We start from the raw sequence: 22,765 nt of genomic DNA on the forward strand, positions 1-22,765 counted from the left end.
GACGGGGCTGGAGTGAAAAAAAATTTGCCTCAAACCTACCTACTTCATAAAGTCTACCCTGACTCACTTAGAACCCCGCCTATTCTACCAGTGCGCTTTTAAACCACAGTTTATTTTTAATTTGCTTGCATATTGTTTCTTCAGTAGGTTTAATTCCCCAATGGAAAAAGATCAATTTTTTTTTTTTCCTGCTATCTCCAGCAGTTATTACAGTGCATGGCAACAAGAGCAACTGATATTTTTCTTGATTAAAGATACCATTCTTTTTTTTTTTTTTTTTGAGACATGGTCTTGCTCTGTCACCCAGGCTGGAGTGCAGTGGCGTGGTCTCAGCTCACTGCAACTTTCGCCTCCCGGGTTCAAGCGATTCTCCTGCCTCAGCCTTCCGAGTAACCGGGACTACAGGCGCATGCCAACACACCTAGCTAATTTTTGCATTTTTAACAGAGACAGAGTTTCACTATCTTGGCTAGGCTGGTCTCGAACTCCTGACCTCATGATCCACCTGCCTCGGCCTCCCAAAGTGCTGGGATTACAGGCGTGAGCCACTGCACCTGGCCTGAAGATACCCTTAAGGTCTGAGGAAGTTTTCCAGGAGTGGGTAATGTAGTAAATAAAGTAAATAATTCCGCCTCCCTCTAGTTTTCGAAGCTTCTTTCAAAACCTAGCAGGCAGTTCACTATTAACTTTCCTTATCTACCACTTTGGGTAGAACTGACAATTCTCTTCTTTGTCCTCCTAATGAATGTGTTATGTCCTATCCTAGCACCAATCACGTTTAAGTGTGTATTCCCAAGCATTTGAGACATTAGGCTCACCATTACAGGGGAGGAAACCTTTCTAGGTTCTTCAGCTGGTCTATAAACTAAATTGATACCAGCCAGGTTAACAGGAGAAAAACAGTTTTAATTACGTATGTATGCACAAGAGTCCCACAAAATATGAGACTCAAAGAAGGGCCAGATATTTGACACTTACATTACATCCTGGCCTCAGAAAGGAAGTGGGGGCCCGGCGTGGTGGCACGAACCTGTAATCCCAGCTACTCAGGAGTCTGCGGCAGGAGGATCCTTGAGCCCAGGAGTTGGACGCCAGCCTGGGCAACACAGCAAGGCCAGTCTCTTCAAAATAAAAGTGGGGCTTGGGGCTTCCAGGGGGTGGTGGAGACAAGTTAAGGGAGGATAAGAGGAGAAAACGTAAGATGAATAAAGGTTGACGTTTATGCAGATAAAAGTATCTCATCATACTAGTTGACTAGGAGCAGCTCTCTTTCTGGTACAGATTCCTTTAATTATGAAAATTTCCTTTAGAAATGTACATTTCTCTTTACAAAGGGACAGTTTTATCCTTTATTTTAGGCAGTAGTGGGATAAGTGAAGCATTTTCCTGTGTTGGCTGGATCTTATTTTTGCTGAAAGACATCAATATGCCAGAGTGGCATATTTTGGGGTGGCATATTCTGGACTCCTTCAGTTATAATTTGTGGTAGTGTGTCCTGAGCCCCAACACAATGAAATCAATCAACGTTCACCCTAACTAAAGGGGCTTTCTTAAATATTCTAGGAGAACCTCTCCACCATGCATAGACCGTAAAAAATCCTTTAAAATTCAACCCAAAGGATAGTTTTAAAACGCGGCTTCCTCCAGGCACTTTTAATTGTTCTTAGACAGATGGCCAAACCTAGTTATGCGAACCGCATATGCTAAGAGAAAACTGACTAGAGCACCAAGAAAATGATGATTGGCTGCCGGAGCTCAGAAGTTGCATGTTCTTCTCTGGCCAAAGCAGGCACTAGGAAACTGCTGAAGGTTCAGTTTTTGAAATACGGTTTTTGCATCGTAAAGAAAAAAGATCAACCTATCAGGAAGAACCGAGCACATCCAATCGCCAATCAAGAGCGGGAAAGAAGCCAAAGCCTGGGGATACCCACGCACCAACGAGGACGTCATTCTCAAGCCCCCGCCAATGAACAGCGGGACGGGGGGCGGGGCAATAGGCGGACCCATTGCCCTAGAAAACAAACAAGCTGCGGTACAACTGTCCTCACTAGCCCTCTCTTCCCAAGCTACTGCAGCCAAGCCCTCAGCAAGGTGCTGATTTAATGCTTTCTATGCTTTGTGCGTGAGGCTAGTTACAGTGGAGTATCCCCTTCCCACTAAAGTAAGGCACTTCTTTCCAGTGCCTCCCCGAGAACTGCAGAAAGCACACTGGAACTTCTAGCTTTCCACCTTCACAGGAACCGGGAGCCCCGCGCTACCTGAGGGGGGGGGGGCGGCCCTGGTACGCAGGCGCGCATGCTTTGTCGGGGGCGAGGCTGTGGCGGCCCGAGGTAACCTGGGAGCTGTATTTCTTAGGCCGGCGAAACCGCCCTGGCCGCTGAGGCCTTTGGGACTACATTTCCCAGGAGGCCCCGCGACCATGGGGCGGGCCGGTGAGTTCGTTAATGAGCTCGAAGAAGCCACGGCGCGGCCCACCAGGTTCCAAAACAAGGAAATGAAGAGGGGAGGCGGGACTGGGGGTGCCTGTGGGAGCCGCCGCCGCCGTCGCGGAGGAGGAGGAAGAGGTGGAGGAGGTGGCTGCTGCGGCCGCCGAGGAGTCCCTTGCTGAAGGCGGACCGCGGAGCGGCGGGCGGCGCGCGCGCGCGCCCGAGAGGCGTCTGTTGGAGAAGTGGAGCGGCGGTCGCGGGGGGAGGAGGAGGAGGGACTGAGCGGCGGCGGCCCCCGCGTCCCGTGCCTCTATGGGGGAAGCAGACAATGGATTATGATTTCAAGGCGAAGCTGGCGGCGGAGCGGGAGCGGGTGGAGGATTTGTTTGAGTACGAAGGGTGCAAAGTGGGACGCGGCACCTACGGGCACGTCTACAAGGCGAGGCGGAAAGATGGGTAAGAGCAGGGGCGGGAGGAGTAGGCTCTCTCGGGTCCTCGCCCTGCCCGCGACCTGGCGGGATGGGTGGGTCGGATCCCAGTCGGGCCGTGCCCGATGGGCGAGGCGGAGGGGATCGCGGGGTCGCGTCCCGACACCGACTCCGAGGGGCCCCCATTCCGCCCGCCTCCCCCGCGCGGTCGCCGTCGCGCCCCTCGAACTCCCGCGGCGCAGCTCGGTCCGAGGCGTCGGTCCCGTCCCAGAGGGGCGCCCTCCGAGTGCTCGGAGACGGCGGCGGGACTCGAGTTGGGACCGCGGTGGAGGAGGAGTTTTGGGGTCTGGTCTCTTGGGGGAACGCAGCGGGCAGGCAGAGCTCCGCCGCGGAATTGCCGCTCCGGCCCTGTGTAGTGACGGTCGTTGTGGAACTTCCAATCGGCTGAGCGCCTCGCGGGGGCGGCGGTTTGAAACCTCGCCGGGGAGCCCGTCGGACGAACACGGCCTGGGGTCCTCGCCAGCCCGGCGGCTCTGACCCGCTGGGCACCGCCGCCCCCGGCCGCGATCTCCGCCCCCTGGGGCTGGCCGGCCCGTTGGCCCCTCTATGCGGTACTCCCATCCCTGTCGTATGCCCGGCGTCCCGGATTTCTCATTCTCACATTCTGAATTGCGTACCTTCCCCCTTCGAAGGAGACCTGATGGGCCAGCTGCGTTTCGCAAGCAGTAACTTAAGAGTTGGCTCAGTTCTCTGCTAACCACCCTTTACCTCGCAGCCCCTTGGCTATCTTGGGTATTATGTCCTCCACTCCATCCTCTGCCCGATGACTGTGGGCTGGGGCTTATCGAGTACCTAGATTATCAGGAAGGGAATACAGAGTGACAAAGCTGGGCCTGAACCTTTGTTTTCCTAGGAGTTGGGGGAGAACTGTAGGAACACCTTGGGAAGCCTTTACTGATTGTCCTCTTAAGATAAGAAGAGCTGAATAAAGTACTGAGAATGCCTATCCTTACTTGGTCCTGGAGGGCAGACAGCAGCTACAGCAGGGCCGGTGGAACCAGCTTCCTGGCAGGAATTACCCTCCCCCAAGGTTAGGGACCCAGGAAGATACCCTGTCCAGCATAGACTTTAAAGAGAGTCAAACTCTACAGAAGAGGATTGTAACGGAATATTTCTGAATACACTGATGATCAGCCACAATGACATTAGTAAAATTTGAAGTGCTGCTTATCTTTGTGCGCGCTGTTATAATTTGATGTGGTTGGTATATGAACTCTAGGACCAAAGTAGGTTGTGTGCGTATGCACTAATTTCATAAAACAAACAACTCTAGTGTTTTGTCATAAGGTATCGTGAAAATTGCAAAGTACTATCCAAGTGTAAAGGATTATTATTGCAGAGTTTTTTTTTCTCTTGTAATAACTTGAACAGGCCTCAAGGTACTCAGTTGTTTCTCATAATTCCTTTAATTACCAGGTGTCCTTGAATGCTTATCATAGAATGTGAGTTACTATAATTAACATATTTTGGTTTTGGAATATCCACTCTACCTGTTATACTAGTGTTCTTGTGGGAATTTTATCAGATATATTTGGGGAAAGCACATCCAGTTTTCCTGTTTGGACACTGTTAATAAATCTGAGGTGGGTTTTTCCCATACTCCTCATGCTAACTTTGTAATATACTTTAGGTTTTAAAAAATGTATTTTAGTGGGTTTTTTTTTTGTTGTTGTTGTTAAAATAGCTTTCTCTTATTAGGGAACGTTTGAGAAGTTAAAAACTCTGCTTCTGAATTGTATTTGAATAGTATGGGCTTATAACAAAAACCAGATAATTCCTGCTTCTATATTTTTTGAATATTTTTCCCCTCTAATAAAGTGCTTGATTCGAATACACTTCCTTTTTGAGTGAAATTTGTTAATTAGAATGAATAAAGCTTCTTTACTAGAGTAAGATTAGTTTGGTTGTCTTCAAAATATAATGCTCTTTTTTTCTTAAAAAAAAAAAAAGTCTCAGGGTCTGAAAGTGTTAGTTTAAATCACTATGTTATGTATAAGAAAAACCATAATAAAGGCTTTTTTCCTGGATGAAAGATCTGGTTGAGATTTGCAACTTTACAGTAAACACCCACATCTCTTGTGGGTTGGTAGTGGGATTAGTTTTATGTTCATTGATACCAGCAATCTGAAAGAACATCTGTGTCCTTTGGGTTCATGTTAAATTTTTTTTTTTTTAACTGTTTTAAACTGCGAGGCAGATTTGCATAGTAAAGGATTTTACACTCTGATCATGGTAGATTACAGTTTAGCTCTTTCCAGATTTTATTTTGGTTAACTCAGAAAATGCATAATGCTGTTTTAGGGAGCCAGACATCACATAGGTTACATTAAAGAGAAATGATTTTGGTATATATAATGTAGTATATAACCAAAACATTGTTCAGGTCTTTAGAAGAAACATTGAAAGAAGCAACTTAATATATCATTAGAAAAGTTTAATACTACAGTTTGCAAAATCTTAAGTTATTTCCCTTGAAGTATGACTTTAGGCAATATTATATCACATAAATTTATAACAAGCTGGAAATGCAAGATTTACATCTGAGTTTTTCACCTTTAATTAAAAATGTTATTTGTTCACCTTTTTGTTTTGCAAGAAGAGAGGCTTTTGACCCAACTCCCCTTTTTATTTAATATTTATACTTTTGAATATTTTTTGTAGAGACAGCGTCTTGCTGTGTTGGCAGGGCTAGTCTTGAACTCCTGGGCTCAAGTGATCCTCCTGCCTCAGCCTCCCAAAATGCTGGATTACAAGCGTGAGCCACCATGCTGGACGTCCAACTATCTTTTTCTTAAAAAAAAAAAAATCTGGCTTAAAAGTTGTTCTTTTTTTGTTTTTTCGTTTTATAGAGACAGGGTCTTGCTGTGTTGTTCAGGTTGGTCTTGAACTCATGGCTTCCCAAAGTGCTGGCATTACAGGCTCATGCCACCACACCCAGCCAAATGTTATTCTTGAAGAGAAACAAGTTCAGAATATTTTTGAACTTTTTAATACAAGCAAGAATTCATAAAATAAATTTTCTTCATTATTAAGAAGTCACACATGACAATTTATGGTTACAGATTTCAAGACTGCATTTCTCCAGTTAGAAACATTTAAAAATTTGATCGATAAAGCAATATTGTTAAAAAGTTCTTTTGTTGGCTGGGCGCCGTGGCTGACGCCTTTAATCCCAGCATTTTGGGAAGCCGAGGCAGGTGGATCACCTGAGACCAGGATACCAGCCTGGCCAACAAGACGAAACCCTGTCTCTTCTAAAAATACCAAAATTAGCCAGGCGTGGTGGTGTGCGTGGCTGACACAGCTTACAGAGTTTCTTTTGTCAGGGTTTCAAATGAGTGGTTGATGACTACATAATGTATGTCATGAAATTCTTCACAATAAGTACATGTAGATGTGTATAGCTAATAGGTACAATAGTATTTGCCTGTGTTTGATGGGTTTTTCACAATTGGTTTGTAGTTAAATTATTGTATTTGCATTTTTATTGGATACTTACAGAAGATTAAAGATTTGTCAGTATCATCAGAGGATTAGAACTTTCCAGAGTTTTAGATCATCTAGTTCAATTTCATCTTTTTAAAAATGAGAAATCTAGAGCTTTGAGAGGTTAACTGTCACGCTCATAGTGTCACAGCAGAGATAGCCTGTAATCCACATCTAACTTAGAGTTCTTGCATTTTCCTTCCAAATACCATGGGTGGAAAAACAAAGGCCATCTTACCTCCTGTCTTGATAACTTACCATATAAACTTTTTTCCATGCCAAAAGTGCATTTATACACAAAAAAAGGGAAAAGGGAAATTATCATATATAAAGGACATTTACAAAGTAGGAGTGCAGGACTTTAGATTCTACTACATGTAGCTGCTGCTTTTCTTTCTTTTTGAGATGCTCTTGTTGCCCAGGCTGGAGTGCAATGGCGCGATCTCAGCTCACCGCAACCTCTGCCTCTTGGGTTCCAGCGATTCTCCTGCCTCAGCCTCCCGAGCAGCTGGGATTACAGGCATGTGCCACCACGCCTGGCTAATTTTGTATTTTTAGTAGAGACATGTTGGTTAGGCTGGTCTCAAACTCACGACCTCAGGTGATCCACCTGCCTCAGCCTCCCAAAGTGCTGGGATTACAGGCGTGATTACAGGTGTAATCCCAGCCTCCCAAAGTGCTGGGATTACACCTGGCCATGCTGCTGCTTTTCATCTGTTTTTTTCTTCATCCTCACTCTCAACACTTTTGGCCATTATTTCTGATTTGGATAGTAGCTGATTGGTCTCTCACTATAGTCCAAGATCCAGATTGCTGTTAGTGTCATTTTCCTATAAAATCAATCATGTCATATCTCTTTTTGGAAAACTAAACTTCTGCTATGGCTTATACTATCAGATCCGATCTCATCTCTTTCTCTCCTCTCCTTGCATGAATCATGCTTGAGACTTAAATCAGATCCAATCTTAATTCCTTAGTTTGACATGTAAAGACATTTGCATTCAGACCCTGAAGTCTGTAGTCTTTATACCTGCCACCGTTTCTTTTTTCCAGTTGCATTCAAGCTATATACTTCTGAAGCATTGAACTCATACTTTCTGGTACTTAAGTCCTTTCATGTCTCATTTTCTTTGCTCTACATTCACTCTAGAATTGTGGTGGTGTGCCATTCTTCCCTCCCCCTTTTGCCTTACCTTTACAAACCTGTCTGCTCATACTTCAATACCCAACTCAAATTGCTTTCCTCCTTGAAGCCTTCTCTTAATCACTTGGTGTACTCCTCAGCTGTGTTTCTACCCCTTTATTCTTACGTATGTAAAGTCACTGTAAGTGATACTAATATGCCTCATAAATTACTAGCTGTAAAAGGATCATCATTCTCTGTCCAGTGCCTTGTAGAGTTGGTCATATAATACGCAAAATTCAATTAAAAATGCCTTTTTTTTTTTTTTTTTTTGAGACAGAGTCTCGCTCTGTCGCCCGGGCTAGAGTGCAGTGGCCGGATCTCAGCTCACTGCAAGCTCCACCTCCCGGGTTCACGCCATTCTCCTGCCTCAGCCTCCCGAGTAGCTGGTACTACAGGCGCCCGCCACCTCGCCCGGCTAGTTTTTTTTTGTATTTTTTAGTAGAGATGGGGTTTCACCGTGTTAGCCAGGATGGTCTTGATCTCCTGACCTCGTGATCCGCCCGTCTCGGCCTCCCAAAGTGCTGGGATTACAGGCTTGAGCCACCGCGCCCGGCCAGTTTTTTGTATTTTTTAGTAGAGACGGGGTTTCACCATGTTAGCCCGGATGATCTCGATCTCCTGACCTCATGATCCGCCCATCTCAGCCTCCCAAAGTGCTGGGATTACAGGCTTGAGTCACCGCGCCCGGCCTAAAAATGCCTTTAATTGGTAAAGATGCTTCACTGATCTTAAAAGCAGACCAAATTCCTTTAAAAACACAAGTTTATTTACTTTTCTTAAAAAACAGTGTTTTCAGTAATTGTTTTGAAAGCCTGAAATACAGTAATGTTACATGAAATAGGTGGTTAGATGTAAATATTTCTAGTATATTTTTTCCTAAGAAATGTGCTGCTTTTCCAAACAGTTGATAAATTTCTTTTTTCGTTTTTTTCCCTTGAGAGTGTCTCACTCTGTCACCAAGGCTGGAGTCCAGTCATGCAGTCCTAGCTGACTGTGGCCTTGAACTCCTGGGCTCAAGTGATCTTCCTGCCTCAGCCTGTTGAGTAGCTAGGACCACAGGTGCACATGCTGGCGAATTTTTGTTGTTGTTTTGTAGAGACGAGGTCTCACTGTGCTCACTGTATTATTACCCAGGCTGGTCTCAAACTCCTGGGCTCCAGTGATCCTTTTGCTTCAGCCTCCCAAAGTGCTGGGATTACAGACATGAGTCACTGTGCCCAGCCCATTTCTTTGAACAGATATTGCTAAGAAAAATAGGCATATTTTTGAGAAATAAATATTTTCTCTTAGGCCGGCTCTTTTAGAATTGCTAGACTAGTAATCTGTCTTCTGTGCTTTTACTAGCTATTTTATAGAGATGCTTAGAAAATATCAGTATTTACATTTTAGGACATCTTTTGTTTTATGGATTTATGGTAAAAAATTAAGTATCTTTAACACTTAGTAAATGAAGTGGACATCTGTTTAGGAATAGCTGGTTTGTCATTTTTGCAATGCAAGCCTTCAAAAACTTTTTGAGGCCTAAGGGAAATTAATGTTTTCTTTTTCAATGAAATTTGATAATCTAGAGTAGTGGTCAGCAAACTTTTTCTGTAAAGAGGCAGATACTAAATATTTTGGGCGTTTTGGGTTACACTGTCTCTGTTGCAATTACTCTATTGTAGTGCCAAAGCATCCACAGATAATACGTAATCCAATATTGATAAGGATGGGTGTGTTCCAGTAGACCTTTATTTACACAAATAAGTGGTTGGCTGAATTTAGTCTGCAGGCTCTAGTTTGATGACTCCTGGTGTAGAGCAGTGATGTCCAATATAACTTTCTGCAGTGATCTGAAAATGTTTTGCATCCGTGCTGTCCAGTATGCTAGCCACAAGCCACACATAACTGTCGATTACTGGAATGTAGTTAGTGTGATTGAGAAACTAATTAGTAGCTATCACACTGAACTGTGTAGGTTTAGAGTCTTTGGATGAGTGGCTTAGCAGCAAATAATTCTCTGACCCATCAAGTGACCTTTCAATAAAAATGTTTAAATCAGGGTGTGGATAAATAGGAAAACTGTTATGTCTTCTTTCAAGTTATAGGAGAAATATTAAGGCTGAAATAGCTTGATAAAGCAAATCGATACTTGAACTATCAATTTATGAATGAAATCAAGGATATTGTACTACTTTTTCAGAAAAGTATTTTATGGCCGGATGAGGTGGGAGGATTGCTTGAACCCAGGAGTTTGAGGCTATAGTGAGCTATGATGATGCCATTGCACTTCAGTATGGGCAACAGAATGAGACTCTCTTAAAAAAAAAAAAAAGGTATTATAAAAAAAAGTTTGTAAATGTATATATGCATAAAAATATACAATGTGGCTGGGCGTGGTGGCTCATGCCTGTAATCCCAGCACTTCGGGGAGGCTGAGGTGGGCAGATCACTTGACGTAAGGAGATCAAGGCCAGCCTTGCCAACAGTGAAAACTACGTCTCTACTAAAAATACAACAAATTAGCTGGGTGTGATAGTAGACACCTGTAATCCCAGCTACTTGGGAGGCTAAGGCACAATAATTGCTTGAACCTGGGAGGTGGAAGCTGCTAATATTGCACCACTGCACTCCAGCCTGGGCGACAGAGTGAGACTCTGTCTAAAAAAAACAAAAACAACAAAAAACCACCAGTGTAACATAAGTCATCCCTTTCGCAGCCATTCTTTCCCTATTTTAGAGGCAATCATTCTTGGTTGTCCTTTAAGAGGGATTTTCTTTCGGGGTATGTGCATGCGTGTTAACTTAAAGATGTCATTAAATATGACATGCTAGTGTGCTGCACACTTCTCTATTTTTAGATCATGGCTCACTGCAGCTTTGGCTGCCTGGGCTCAAGCGATTGTTTCACCTCAGCCTCCTGAGTAACTGGGACTACAGATGTGGGCCATACCCAGCTGTTTTCTTTTTTTTTTTTTTTTTTTTTTTTTTTAAATTATTTGTAGAGATGAGGTCTTCCTGTGTCTCTCAGTCTGGTCTTGAACTTGTAGCCTCAAGTAATCCTCCTACCTTGACCTCCCAAAGTGCTGGGGTTACAGGCATAAGCCATCATGCCTGGCCCTATTTTTATTTTTATTTAATTAATTTATTGAGATGGGGTCTTGCTCTGTCACCCAGGCTGGAGTGCAGTGGGAAGATCTTGGCTCACTGCAGACTCCACCTCCCAGGTTCAGGCAATTTTCCTGCCTCAGCCTCCTGAGTAGCTGGGACTACAGGCACATACCACCATACCTGGCTAATTTTTTTATATTTTTAGTAGAGACAGGGTTCACCATGTTGGCCAGGCTGGTCTCAAACTCCTGACCTCAAGTGATCCATCTGCGTTGGCCTCCCAAAGTGCTAGGATTACAGGCATGAGTCACTGTGCCTGGCCCATATTTTTAATCTTAAACATTACTTAAACATTATGACATATCTATATACAGAGATGCCTTGTTTCTTTTAATATTTTTGTTGTATCTTGTTGTATTGACTTACATCATTGGCTCTCTCCAGTCTTGCTAGTACTAACATTGAAGTGGAATATTCTAGTAAGCACAGCATTTTATACCTAGTAATGTGTAAGTTAAATTCCTAGAAGCCGTTTACCTTTGGAAGTAATGGCTTGGAATGGTTCACTAATACAGTGATGTATAAGATAGAAATATTTGAAGACTGGAGATGGGGGGGTTGGCTAAGAATAAGGAAGTGAAATGTTAAGACAATAATAATACATATATATATATTTTTTTTTTTTTGAGATGGAGTTTTGCTCTTCTTGCCCAGGCTGGAGTGCAATGGCACGATCTTGGCTCACCGCAACCTCTGCCTCCTGGGTTCAAGCGATTCTCTTGCCTCAGCCTCCCAAGTAGCAGGGATTACAGGAATGTGCCACCATGCCCGGCTAATTTTGTGTTTTTCAGTGGAGATGGGTTTCACTGTGTTGGCCAGGCTGGTCTCAAACTCTTGACCTCAGGAGATCTGCCCACCTCGACCTCCCAAAGTGCTGGGATTACAAGTGTGAGAGCCACTGCACCTGGCTTACGGTGATAATTAACACGTAAAAATGAGCTATTAATCATTTGTTAAAGGAAGCGCAAGTTACTTTCTTTTTCTTTTTTTGAGACAGAGTTTTGCTTTGTTATCCAGGCTAGGGGGCAGTGGCGCGAACTTGGCTCACTGTACTTCTGCCTTCTGGGTTTAAGCTACTTTCTTATGGCTACTGTTTTAGGAGCATGGCAAAGGCTCCTAAAACAGTCTCTGTGTCTCTGAGTTTTACATAGGAAGAGGAGATCCATGGAAAGGTTTTTAGTGCGATCTGTGTCAATGTTGATGAATTAAGTATTTTTATATTTTAAGGTGTATAAAATATAGTGTCTTATATTTTTGAACTTGATATGCTAGACAAATAAGTTAATATGTGGTGTTACAAGTTGTGTACAGTTGACTGTTGAACAGCAGGAGTTTGAACTGCGTGGGTCCACTTACATGCAGGTTTGTGAAACTTGCGTATATGAGGGCTGACTTTTTGTATAGGCGGGTTCTCCAGGGCCAACTGCAGGACCTGAGTATGTGTGAATTTTGGTATATGCAGGGGTCCCTGAACCAACCCTTCAAGTATAATGAGGGGCATCTATTTGTTTTGAAAAATTATTCTGTAGTGCAGGGTTAGATGACAATATAGAAGATTTTAAAGCAATACATTACAATTTGCAATTTTCTTGGTGGTAAACTATTAGAGTAAGAGTATTTGGATGTTTTAAAACTAATGTGTTCTTTTAAGATCAACTTGTTATAATGTGACTAATATTAGTACTACTTTTGGATTCTAAAACAAAGGGACAAGATGAATAACTAGCATGACAATTTCTTTAAAACCAGAGAGTATCTAGAACCATAAAGGAGTAGCAGACAAAGCTATTTAAAGGTTTTTGTCCATTTATAAATAGCTGATAGTCCAACACTTCCTGTAATAGCTGTTTTGAACGTGCACTGTACAGGGTAAAAGAGAGTCTCAAGAGAGAAGACAGGATGTAATTCAGGATACAAGCGTGCAGCAGTAGTTATTTATTGAGGGTTTGAATTCTTATCCAGAAGTGAGTGATCACAGAGAAATAAAAACCTGTAAAGTCCTCAAATAACAGGTGTCTGTTTTTTTCTTGTTTGAGACAGAGTCTTGCTCTGTCGCCCAGGCTGGAGTGCAGTGGCGCAATTTCGGCTCACTGCAAGCTCCGCCTGCCGGGTTCACGCCATTCTCCTGTCTCAGCCTCCCCAGCAGCTAGGACTACAGGCACACACTGCCACGCTCGGCTAATTATTTTTGTATTTTTAGTAGAGACGGGGTATCACCGAGTTAGCCAGGATGGTCTCGTTCTACTGACGTCGTGATCTGCCCGCCTGGTCTCCCAAAGTGCTGGGATTACAGGCGTGAGCCACTGCGCCCAGCAACAGGTGTCTTTATAAAATATCTTTAACTTGGCGGGGTGTGGTGGCTTACGATTGCTATCCCAGCACTTTGGGAGGCTGAGGTGGGCAGATCACGAGGTCAGGAGTTTGAGACCATCCTGGCCAATATGGTGAAACCCCGTCTCTACTGAAAAATACAAAATTTAGCCGAGCGTGGTAGCGCGCACCTGTAGTCCCAGCTACTCAGGAGGCTGAGGCAGGAGAATCGCTTGAACCCGGGAGGCAGAGGTTTCAGTGAGCCGAGATTGTGCCATTGCATGCCATCCTGGAATAAGACTCCATCTCAAAAAAAAAAAATCTTTAACTTGAGCTGTATAATAAGTCTTGCTAAAGGAAAAATACACTCTTCTTATAGAGGCTTTAAACCTGTTGTGTATTTTCTATTTAAAAACATTTTTTTCAGTGAGGGTTTGTAATGGATGATCTCAGTTACTAAGCTGAACGTGATTGGGGAATGGATTTATTTATCAAATAGGCCAGTTAACTTTGTTTTCTTCCAGTTATAGAACAAAACCTGTTCATGGCAAAGTGTTTTGCAGATGTTTGTAGATATTTAAATTTGGATAGAAAGGTAAGTCCGTGGTTTCTGGAAAACTCCCTCCCTTCTTCCCTCCCTCTTTCCCTCCTTTTCTCCCTTTCTTTCTCTCTCTTCTCTTCTTTTCTTTTTGTTCTGTATTTTCTTTCTTTCCTCTCTTTCTTTTCTTGAGACAGGGTCTTGCTCTTGTCACCCAGGCTGAAGTGAAAGTGTTGCAATCACAGCTCACCGTAGCCTTGACTTCCTGTGCTCAAATGATCCTCCCATCTCAGCCTCCTGAAGAGCTAGGACTACAGGCATGTACCACCATGCCTGATTAATTCTTGCATTTCTTGTAGAGACAATGGATTTTTCCATGTTGCCCAGGCTGGTCTCGAACTCCTGGCCCCAAGCCATCTACCCGCTTTGGCCTCCCCAAGTGCTGGAATTACAGGTGTAAGCCACTGCACCCAACCTCAATGTAGTTATTGTAATTGCATTTTAAGAATGACTTAAACACTGAGTAAATCCTATTATTTTAGTGTTACGATAAATATACAAGTGCAGGTGTCTTTTTGGTAGAATGATTTATTTTCCTCTGGGTAGATACCTAGTAATGGGATTACTGGGTCAAATGGTAATTCTATTTTTGGTTCTTTGAGGAATCTCCAAACTGCTTTCCACAGGGGATGAACTCTTATTTTAGGATTTAGGTGCAAATTTATAAAAGGACTTTTCTGTTTTCTGAAAGATTTTATGTAATTTGATCTTGTCTTATTTACAAAACCAGAATTGTATTAACTGATTTTTCAGCAATCTGTTGATCTTTGTTGTATATTTGTATCAAAGTGGAAATAATTTTATGCTATTAAAATTATGAAATAACGGTTGCACGTGGTAAAAAACTTAAACAGTATAGTTGTATATAAAATGAAAAGTAAAAGCCTAGGCTGGACGTGGTGGCAAAATGAAAAGAAAAAGCCTAGGCTGGACGCTGTGGCTCACGCCTGTAATCCCAGCACTTTGGGAGGCTGAGGTGGGTGGATCACAAGGTCAGGAGATTGAGACCATCCTGTAGAAACCCAGTCTCTACTAAAAATACAAAAAATTAGCCAGGCATGGTGGTGGGCGCCTGTAGTCCCAGCTACCCGGGAGGCTGAGGCAGGAGAATGGTGTGAACTCGGGAGGTGGAGCTTGCAATGAGCCGAAATTGCACCACTGCACTCCAGCCTGGGCGACAGAACAAGACTCCGTCTCAAAAAAAAAAAGTAAAAGCCTTCCTTCTCACTGTCTATGCCGGAGACCGTCCTTGTCACATCTCAGAGGTAACCAGTGTTAACCATTTCTGTGTAAGTTTTGCTGTTGCTTACTGTTGCTTACCATTATAACTTTAAATAATATACATATAATTCTGCTTCTTGATTTATCAATTTTAGGCAGTTTTTGTTAAGTTTCCATCAGAGAGGCTGAGCAATATTGTGAAATCCCACTACCCCTATTGTTTTCCCTTTTCTCATCCTAACCTTCAAATTTATTACTTCTATTTTAATTTGTTTCTAGTAAATACCTTTTTTTTTTTTTTTTTTTTTTTTGAGACAAAGTCTGCCTCTGTCGCCCAGGCTGGAGTGCAGTAGCGTGATCTCGGCTCACTGCAACCTCCGCCTCCCGGGTTCACACCATTCTCCTGCCTCAGCCTCCCGGGTAGCTGGTACTACAGGTGCCCGCTACCATGCCTGGCTAATTTTTTGTAATTTTAGTAGAAACGGGGTTTCACCGTGTTCGCCAGGATGGTCTCGATCTCCTGACCTTGTGATCCGCCCACCTCGGCCTCCCAAAGTACTGGGATTACAGGTGTGAGCCACCATGCCCAGCCTCTAGTAAATACTTTTATGGTTTAAATTATAAACTTAAATTTCTTTTTCATTATTTATTAGTTTAGATATTATCTCTGATCTTCCCAATGTGAATTTTTTTCTTCTTTTAGATTTTAGATTTGGGGATACATGTGCAGGGTTGTTGCATGGGTATATTGCATAATGCTGAGTTTGGGCCTCTGTTGAACCCATCACCCAAATAGTGAACATAGTACCCAGTAAGTAGTTTTTCAACCCATTCCCTTCTGTTTTTCCCCTTTTGGAGTCCCCGGTGTCTGTTGTTCACATCTTTATGTCTGTGTGTACCCATTGTTTAGCTCCCACTTATAAGTGAGGACGTGTGGTATTTAATTTTCTGTTTTCTTATTTCACTTAGGATAATGGCCTCCAGCCCAACCCATGTTGCTGCAAAGGATGTGATTTCATTCTTTTTTATGGCTGCATAGTATTTCGTGGTGTATATATACCACATTTTCTTTTTAACTGTTGTTAGACACCAAGGAGGATTCCATGACTTTGCTGTTGTGAATAGTGTTATGATAAACATACGAATGCAGGTGTCTTTTTGGTAGAATGATTTCTTTACCTCTGGGTAGATACCTAGTAATGGGATTACTGGGTCAAATGGTAATTCTATTTTTGGTTCTTTGAGGAATCTCCAAACTGCTTTCCACAGGGGCTAAACTAGTTTATATTCCCTCCAACAGTATATAAGTGTTCCCTTTTCTCCTCAACCTTGCCAACGTCTCTTGTTTTTTATTTTTGATAATAGCCATTCTGACTGGTGTAAGACGGTATCTCACTGTGGTTTTAATTTGTATTTCTCTGATGACTAGTGATGTTGAACATTTTTTCCCATGTTTTTTGGCTACCTGTATGTCTTCTTTTGAGAAGTGTCCATTCGTGTCCTTTGCCCACTTTTTAATAGGGTTGTCTTTTTCTTATTTTAAAATATTTAGAATAACTTACTTATTTTATTTTTTTGAGACAGTGTTTCGCTCTGTCACTGAGGCTGGAGTGCAATGGCGTGATCATGGCTCAGTGCAGCCTCAATCTCCTGGGCCTAAGCAATTCCCCCACCTCAGCCTCTTGAGTAGCTGGGACCACAGGTGTACACCACTAAGCCTGGCTAATTTTTAAATTTTTTGTGGAGACAGAGTCTCACTGTGTTATCAGGGCTGATCTTGAACTCCTGGGCTCAAGCAGTTCTCCCACCTTGGCCTCCCAAAGTGCTGCTAATTACAGGTGTGAGCCAGCTCCCTCCCCTAGCCCCCAGCCAAGATTGCATTCTTGGTTTGGTTCTCAGCTTGAATGTTATTGGTGTATAGAAATGCGGTTGCTTTTTATATGTTGATTTTTTATTGTGAAACTGTACTGAAGTCGTTTATCAGGTCTTGGAGTCTTTTGAAGGAATCTTTAGGGTTTTCTAGGTGCAGGATCATATTATCAGTAAATAGATAATTTGACTTCCTCTTTTCCTGTTTGGATGCCTTTCATTTCTCTCTCTCTCGCCTGATTGCTCTGGCTAGGGCTTCCAATACTGTATTGAATAGGGGTGGTGAGAGTGGGCATCCTTGTCTTGTTCCAGTTCTTGGGGGAATGCATCCAACTTTTGCTCTTTCAGTATGGTGTTGGCTGTGGGTTTGTCATAGATGGCTCTTATTATTTTGAGCTATGTTCCTTCAGTGCCTAGTTTGTTGAGCATTTTTGTCATGAAGGGAATGTTAGATTTGTCACATGCTTTTTCTGTGCTTACTGAGATGATCGTATGGTTTTTGTTTTTATTTCTGTTTATGTGGTGAATCACATTTCTTCATTTGTATATGTTGAACCATCCTTGCATCCCAGGAATAAAGCCCACTTGATCGTAGTGAATTATCTTTTCAATGTGCTGCTGGATTTGGTTTGTATTTTGTTGAGGATTTTTGCATCTACGTTCATCAGGGATATTGGCCTGTACTTTTCTCTGTTTGTTGTATCTTTGCCAGATTTTAGTATCAGGATGATACTGATTTTGTAGAATAAATTAGGGAGGAATCTTCCCTCCTTGATTTTTTGGAATAGTTTCAGTAGGCTTGGTACCAGCTCTTCTTTGTATGTCTGGCAGAATTCAACTGTGAATCCATCTGGTCCAGGGCTATTTTTGGTTGGTAGGCTTTTAATTACTGATTCTATTTCATAACTTGATATTGGTCTGTTCAGGGTTTCAAATTCTTCCTGGTTCAATCTTTAGAGATTGTGTCTTTCTAACATGAATGTTAAAGGAGGTAATACATCTTTCCCACTCTTTATTGCTACTTCCCAATTTTTAAAGTATAATGTTAGTAATAATGTTTGTAGTATTTTGGTGTATTCAATGCTCTTTTGTCCATGGGTTGATTCTAAAAAGTGAACATTTAAAGCATTCAACAGCATTGAAATACTATGATTTTAAAATTTATTTACTGCTGAGTAGATTAATATGTTGAGACTCGTGGAGAAGGAAATGTAATCTTTAGTACCGTCAGCCCTCTCTATCTATAGGTTCTGCATCCACAGATTCGATCAACTGTGTGTTGAAAATATTCAAGGTTGGATGCTGTGGCTCACACCTGTAATTCCAGCACTTTGGGAGGTCTAGGCGGGTGGATTGCTTGAGCTCAGGAGTTCAAGGCCAGCCTGAGCAATATAGTGAGACTTCGTCTCTACAAAAAAGTAAACAAAAAACTAGCTGGGTATAGTGGTGCATGTCTGTGGTCCCAGCTAACTTGGGGGCTGAGGTGGGAAGATCACTTGAGCTGGGGAGGTTGAGGCTGCAGTGAGCTGAGAAAAAAAAATTAAAAATTAGAAAAAACTCCAAAAAAAAAAAAATTAGAAAAAACTCCCAGACAATAAAATATAATGCAAATAAACCCAGCATAACTATTTATAAAGTTTTTACGTTATATTAAGTATTATAAGTAATATAGGGATGATTTAAAGTATACGAGAGGATACATATAGGTTATATGCAAATATGGTGCCGTTTTATATCAGGGACTTGAGCATTCTTGGATTTTGGTTTTGAAGGAACTGAAACCAACCACATGGTCCACATACTCCTCCCCACACCATACTGAGGGATGACTGTATTAAAAAAGTGCAGCTTGAAGCAGTATTCCAGGTATTAAGATCTAATTGTTGATGTTAATTTATTCTGCCTTTTCTTCAAGTCTTCTGGGTCATATTCAGCTAGTAGTTTTTCTTTATATCCTATGTGTGGTTTTTCTTGGATTCTTGCTTTTGGTTGTTTTTAGATGAGGATGTCTTTTTTTTTTTTTTTTTTGAAGACAGTTTGGTTTTATTCTTAACACCCAGTTTAGAGTGCAGTGGCATGATCATGGCTCACTGCACCCCCAACCTCCTGGCTCAGGTGATCCTCCCACCTCAGCCTCCTGAGTAGCTGGGCTTAAAGGCACCCACTACCACGCCTGGCTAATTTTCATATTTTTAAATTTAAATTTCATTTTTTTTTTTTTTTTTTTTGAGGAGGAGTCTCGCTCTGTCGCCCAGGCTGGAGTGCAGTGGCCGGATCTCAGCTCACTGCAAGCTCCGCCTCCCGGGTTCCCGCCATTCTCCTGCCTCAGCCTCCCGTGTAGCTGGGACTACAGGCGCCGCCACCACGCCCGGCTAATTTTTTGTATTTTTAGTAGAGACGGGGTTTCACTGTGTTAGCCAGGATGGTCTCGATCTCCTGACCTCTTTGAAGAGACAGAGTTTTGCCATGTTGCCCAGACTGGTCTTAAACTCTTGGGCTCAGGTGATCTGCCTGCCTCGACCTCCCAAAGTACTAGGATTACAGGCATGAGCCACTGTGCCTGGCTGAGGATATCTTTTTAAGTAGCATTTTCATATAGGATGTGTAGATTTTCTGAGTTCTTGCATGTCTGATAATGTATTTTGTTCTCATAAGTCTGGCTGAATTAATAATTAAATATTAAGAATTATTTTTTTCTTAACATTCAAAACTATTGCTTCATGTCTTCTAGTATATCTTGTTGTTTCTGGGAAGTTTCTTTTTTTTTTTGGAGACAGAGTCTCACTCTTGTCGCCCAGGCTGGAGTACAGTGGTGCGATCTGGGCTCACTGCAACCTCGGCCTCCCAGGTTCAAGTGATTCTTTTGCCTCAGCCTCCCGAGTACCTGGGATTACAGGCACCTGCCACCACGCCGGGGTAATTTTTGTATTTTTAGCAGAGACAGGGTTTCACTATCTTGGCGAGGCTTATCTTGAACTCATGACCCTGTGATCCACCTGCCTCGGCCTCCCAAAGTGGTGGGATTATAGGCGTGAACCACTGCTCCCAGCCAAAAATCCAATTTCTTATTTCAATTTATGTGTATTTTTTTCTTTTTTTTTTGAGACGGAGTTTTGCTCTGTTGCGTTGGGTGGAGTGCAGTGGCACAATCTTGGCTCACTGCAGCCTCTGCCTCCTGGGTTCAAGCAATTCTTGTGCCTCAGTCTCCTGAGTAGCTGGGATTACAGGTGTGTGCCACCATGCCTGGCTAATTTTTTTTGTATTTTTAGTAGAGACAGGATTTCACTATGTTGGCCAGGTTGGTCTCGAACTCCTGACCTCAAATTATCCATCCACCTTGGCCTCCCAAAGTGCTGGGATTACAGGTGTGAGCCACCGCACTTGGCTATTTTTTTCTTCGCTCTTCTTTTTTTTTTTGTTTTGGGACACGGTCTCACTCTGTTGCTCAGGCTGGAGAGCAGTGATGCAGCCTCGACCTCCCTGGGCTCAGGTGATCCTCCCACCTCAGCCTCCCAAGTAGCTAGGACAACAGGTATGTGCCACTACGCCTGGCTGATTTTTGTGTTTTTTTTGTAGAGATGCGGTTTTACTACGTAGCCCAGGCTGATCTTGAACTATGGAGCTCAAGTAATCCACCTGCCTCCACCTCCCAAAGTGCTGGGATTTTAGGCGTGAGCCACCATGCCCAACCCTCTTCCTCTTTTTGATTTTATACTTTTTTCTGTAAATGTTTTTGTAATTTTAAAATTATTTTTTATTTTATATTTATTGTTCTATCTGTCTGTCTATCTATCTATCTATCTATCTATCTATCTATCTATCTATCTATCTGTCTATCTGTCTATCTTTTTTGAGATGGAGTCTTATCCTGTTGCCCAGGCTGGAGTGCAATGGCACGATGATTTCAGCTCACTGCAATCTCCGCCTCCCGGGTTCAAACGATTCTCTTGCCTCAGCCTCCCAAGTATCTGGGATTATAGGCACCCACCACCACACACAGCTAATTTTTGTATTTTTTAGTAGAAGCGGGGTTTCACCATGTTGGTCAGGCTGGTCTCAAACTCCTGACCTCGTGATTCTTCCACCTCAGCCTCCAAAGGTGCTGGGATTACAGGCGTGAGCCACCATGCCCGGCCATATATGTGTATTTTTTCTCACAGCTGAGGCAAATATCAATTTATGTGTATTTTATTTTTATTTATTTATTTATTTGAAACAGGGTCTCACTATATTGCTCAGGCTGGGGTGCAGTGATACGATCTTAGCTCACTGCAACCTCAGCCTCCTGGGCTGAAGCCATCTTCTGATTTTAGCCTTCCGAGTAGCTGGAAAGTGCATGCCACCATGCCCAGCTAAGTTTTGTAGTTTTTGTAGAGATGGGGGTCACACCATGTTGTGTTGACTGGTCTCAAACTCTCGAGTTCAAACAGTCCAGCCACCTCAGCCTCCCAAAGTGCTAGCATTACAAGCATGTGCCACCACTCCCAGCCTGTATTTTTACTTATTTATTTATTTGTTTGTTTGTTTGTTTATTTGACGGAATCTCACTCTGTCGCCAGGCTGGAGTGCAGTGGCACAATCTCAGCTCACTGCAGCCTCCGCCTCCTGGGTTCTAGTGATTCTCCTGCCTTAGTCTCCCAAGTAGCTGGGACTACAGGCGCGCATTGCCATGCCCAGCTAATTTTTTGTGTTTTCTGTACAGACAGGGTTTCACCATGTTGGCCAGGATGGTCACGATCTCTTGACCTCGTGATCCTCCCGCCTCGGCCTCCCAAAGTACTGGGATTACAAGTGTGAGCCACAGTGCCTGGCAGCCTGTATTTTATTTTAAAATAATTATATGTTGTTTGGACATAAGTACTTACTAAATTACTTTACCTAATTATGTAATGATTGGAATCATCAGGTATTTCCTTTGACCTAGGGTCCTGTGAACAAACTAAGATACTAAGGGTACTGTGAATGAGTTTGAGATTCTCTAACTTTAGATATGATCAGTGTTTATCTATATTATCAAATTTTTCTTTAAGAACTTGAATTTTAGTGGATGTTTATACTCTTATTATATGAATATGCAGTGCTTTACTGAGTCCTTTCTGCTTGTTGAACATTTAAGTTTTTCCTAATATTTTGATAATATATATAATACTAATAGCTGTTGTTGTGTCTAAATCTTGGTCTTTATATCTAATTCTTTCCTTAAAATAGTGTCTTATCAATTAATTTGCTGTGTTAAAGGGTATTAGTTGTTTAAGCCTCTTAGTATATATAACCTAATTTTTTTCATATATCGTTTTCTCCACTACTACTAACAATACGTAAAAAGTGCCCCTCATCCCGACCTCAGTGGCTGTGAATGTTCTTTATCACAATTTGACAGTTGAAATGGTTTCTGCTTCAGCGTGATAGTAGTTAGAGCTGTTTTCTCCATGATTTTCCTCTATCTGAGCTAAAGAGCTCACCAGCCTTACAATTTACATATCTCTTAGCTCCTAGGACCTGTAGTTCGTGGTTGAGGTACCACCCCTCTTCCAGCCTCACTAGTCTTTACCCACTTTATAGTTGGTAAGTATTTTTGACTTATTAAAAAGCCGAAAGTTTGTGCTGGGCATGGTGGCTCCCACCTGTAATCCCAGCACTTTGGGAGGCTGAGGTCTGTGGATTGCTTGAGCCCAGGAGTTCCGTACTAGCCTGGGCAACACGGGGGAACCCTGTCTCTACAAAAAATATAAAAATTAGCCAAGTGTGGTGACATGCAGCTGTAGTCCCAGCTACTCAGGAGGCTGAGGTGGGAGAAGTACCTGAGCCAGGGAAAGTTGAGGCTACAGTGAGCTGTGATCATACCACTGCACTCAAGCTTTGGTGACAGACTGAGACCCTGTCACAAAAACAAAACAAGACAGCAGCAAGTTTTCCTTGGAATATTTTATTTTTATGTAATCTTGTCATCCACATTTTTCTACGTTTATGTTAAAGATATGTTCTACAATATAATTTACCAGAAGTTTTCTAGTCATCTTAATTTCCTGTT

The 22,765-nt window shown here is 42.6% G+C and overlaps 2 protein-coding genes across 5 annotated transcripts in view; one reads left to right on the forward strand and one right to left on the reverse strand.

Moving 5' to 3' along the window:
* Positions 1–22,765, reverse strand: part of GTF3C6 (general transcription factor IIIC subunit 6) — a 1,097,326-nt gene that overhangs the window by 169,694 nt on the left and 904,867 nt on the right. The gene's annotated exons all lie outside the window — the stretch shown is intronic.
* Positions 2,402–22,765, forward strand: part of CDK19 (cyclin dependent kinase 19) — a 217,127-nt gene continuing 196,763 nt past the window's right edge. Inside the window, exon 1 of one of the 4 annotated variants that reach the window (XM_050789065.1) lies at positions 2,402–2,882. In XM_050789065.1, the coding sequence (XP_050645022.1) occupies positions 2,755–2,882 (128 nt within the window). In that variant the 5' untranslated portion in view covers positions 2,402–2,754. The remainder of the gene's footprint in view (positions 2,883–22,765) is intronic. The other 3 variants (XM_050789070.1, XM_050789081.1, XM_050789079.1) reach the window with 3 other exon arrangements.

Source organism: Macaca thibetana, chromosome 4 (assembly GCF_024542745.1).
Source record: "Macaca thibetana thibetana isolate TM-01 chromosome 4, ASM2454274v1, whole genome shotgun sequence".
NCBI lineage: Eukaryota > Metazoa > Chordata > Mammalia > Primates > Cercopithecidae > Macaca > Macaca thibetana.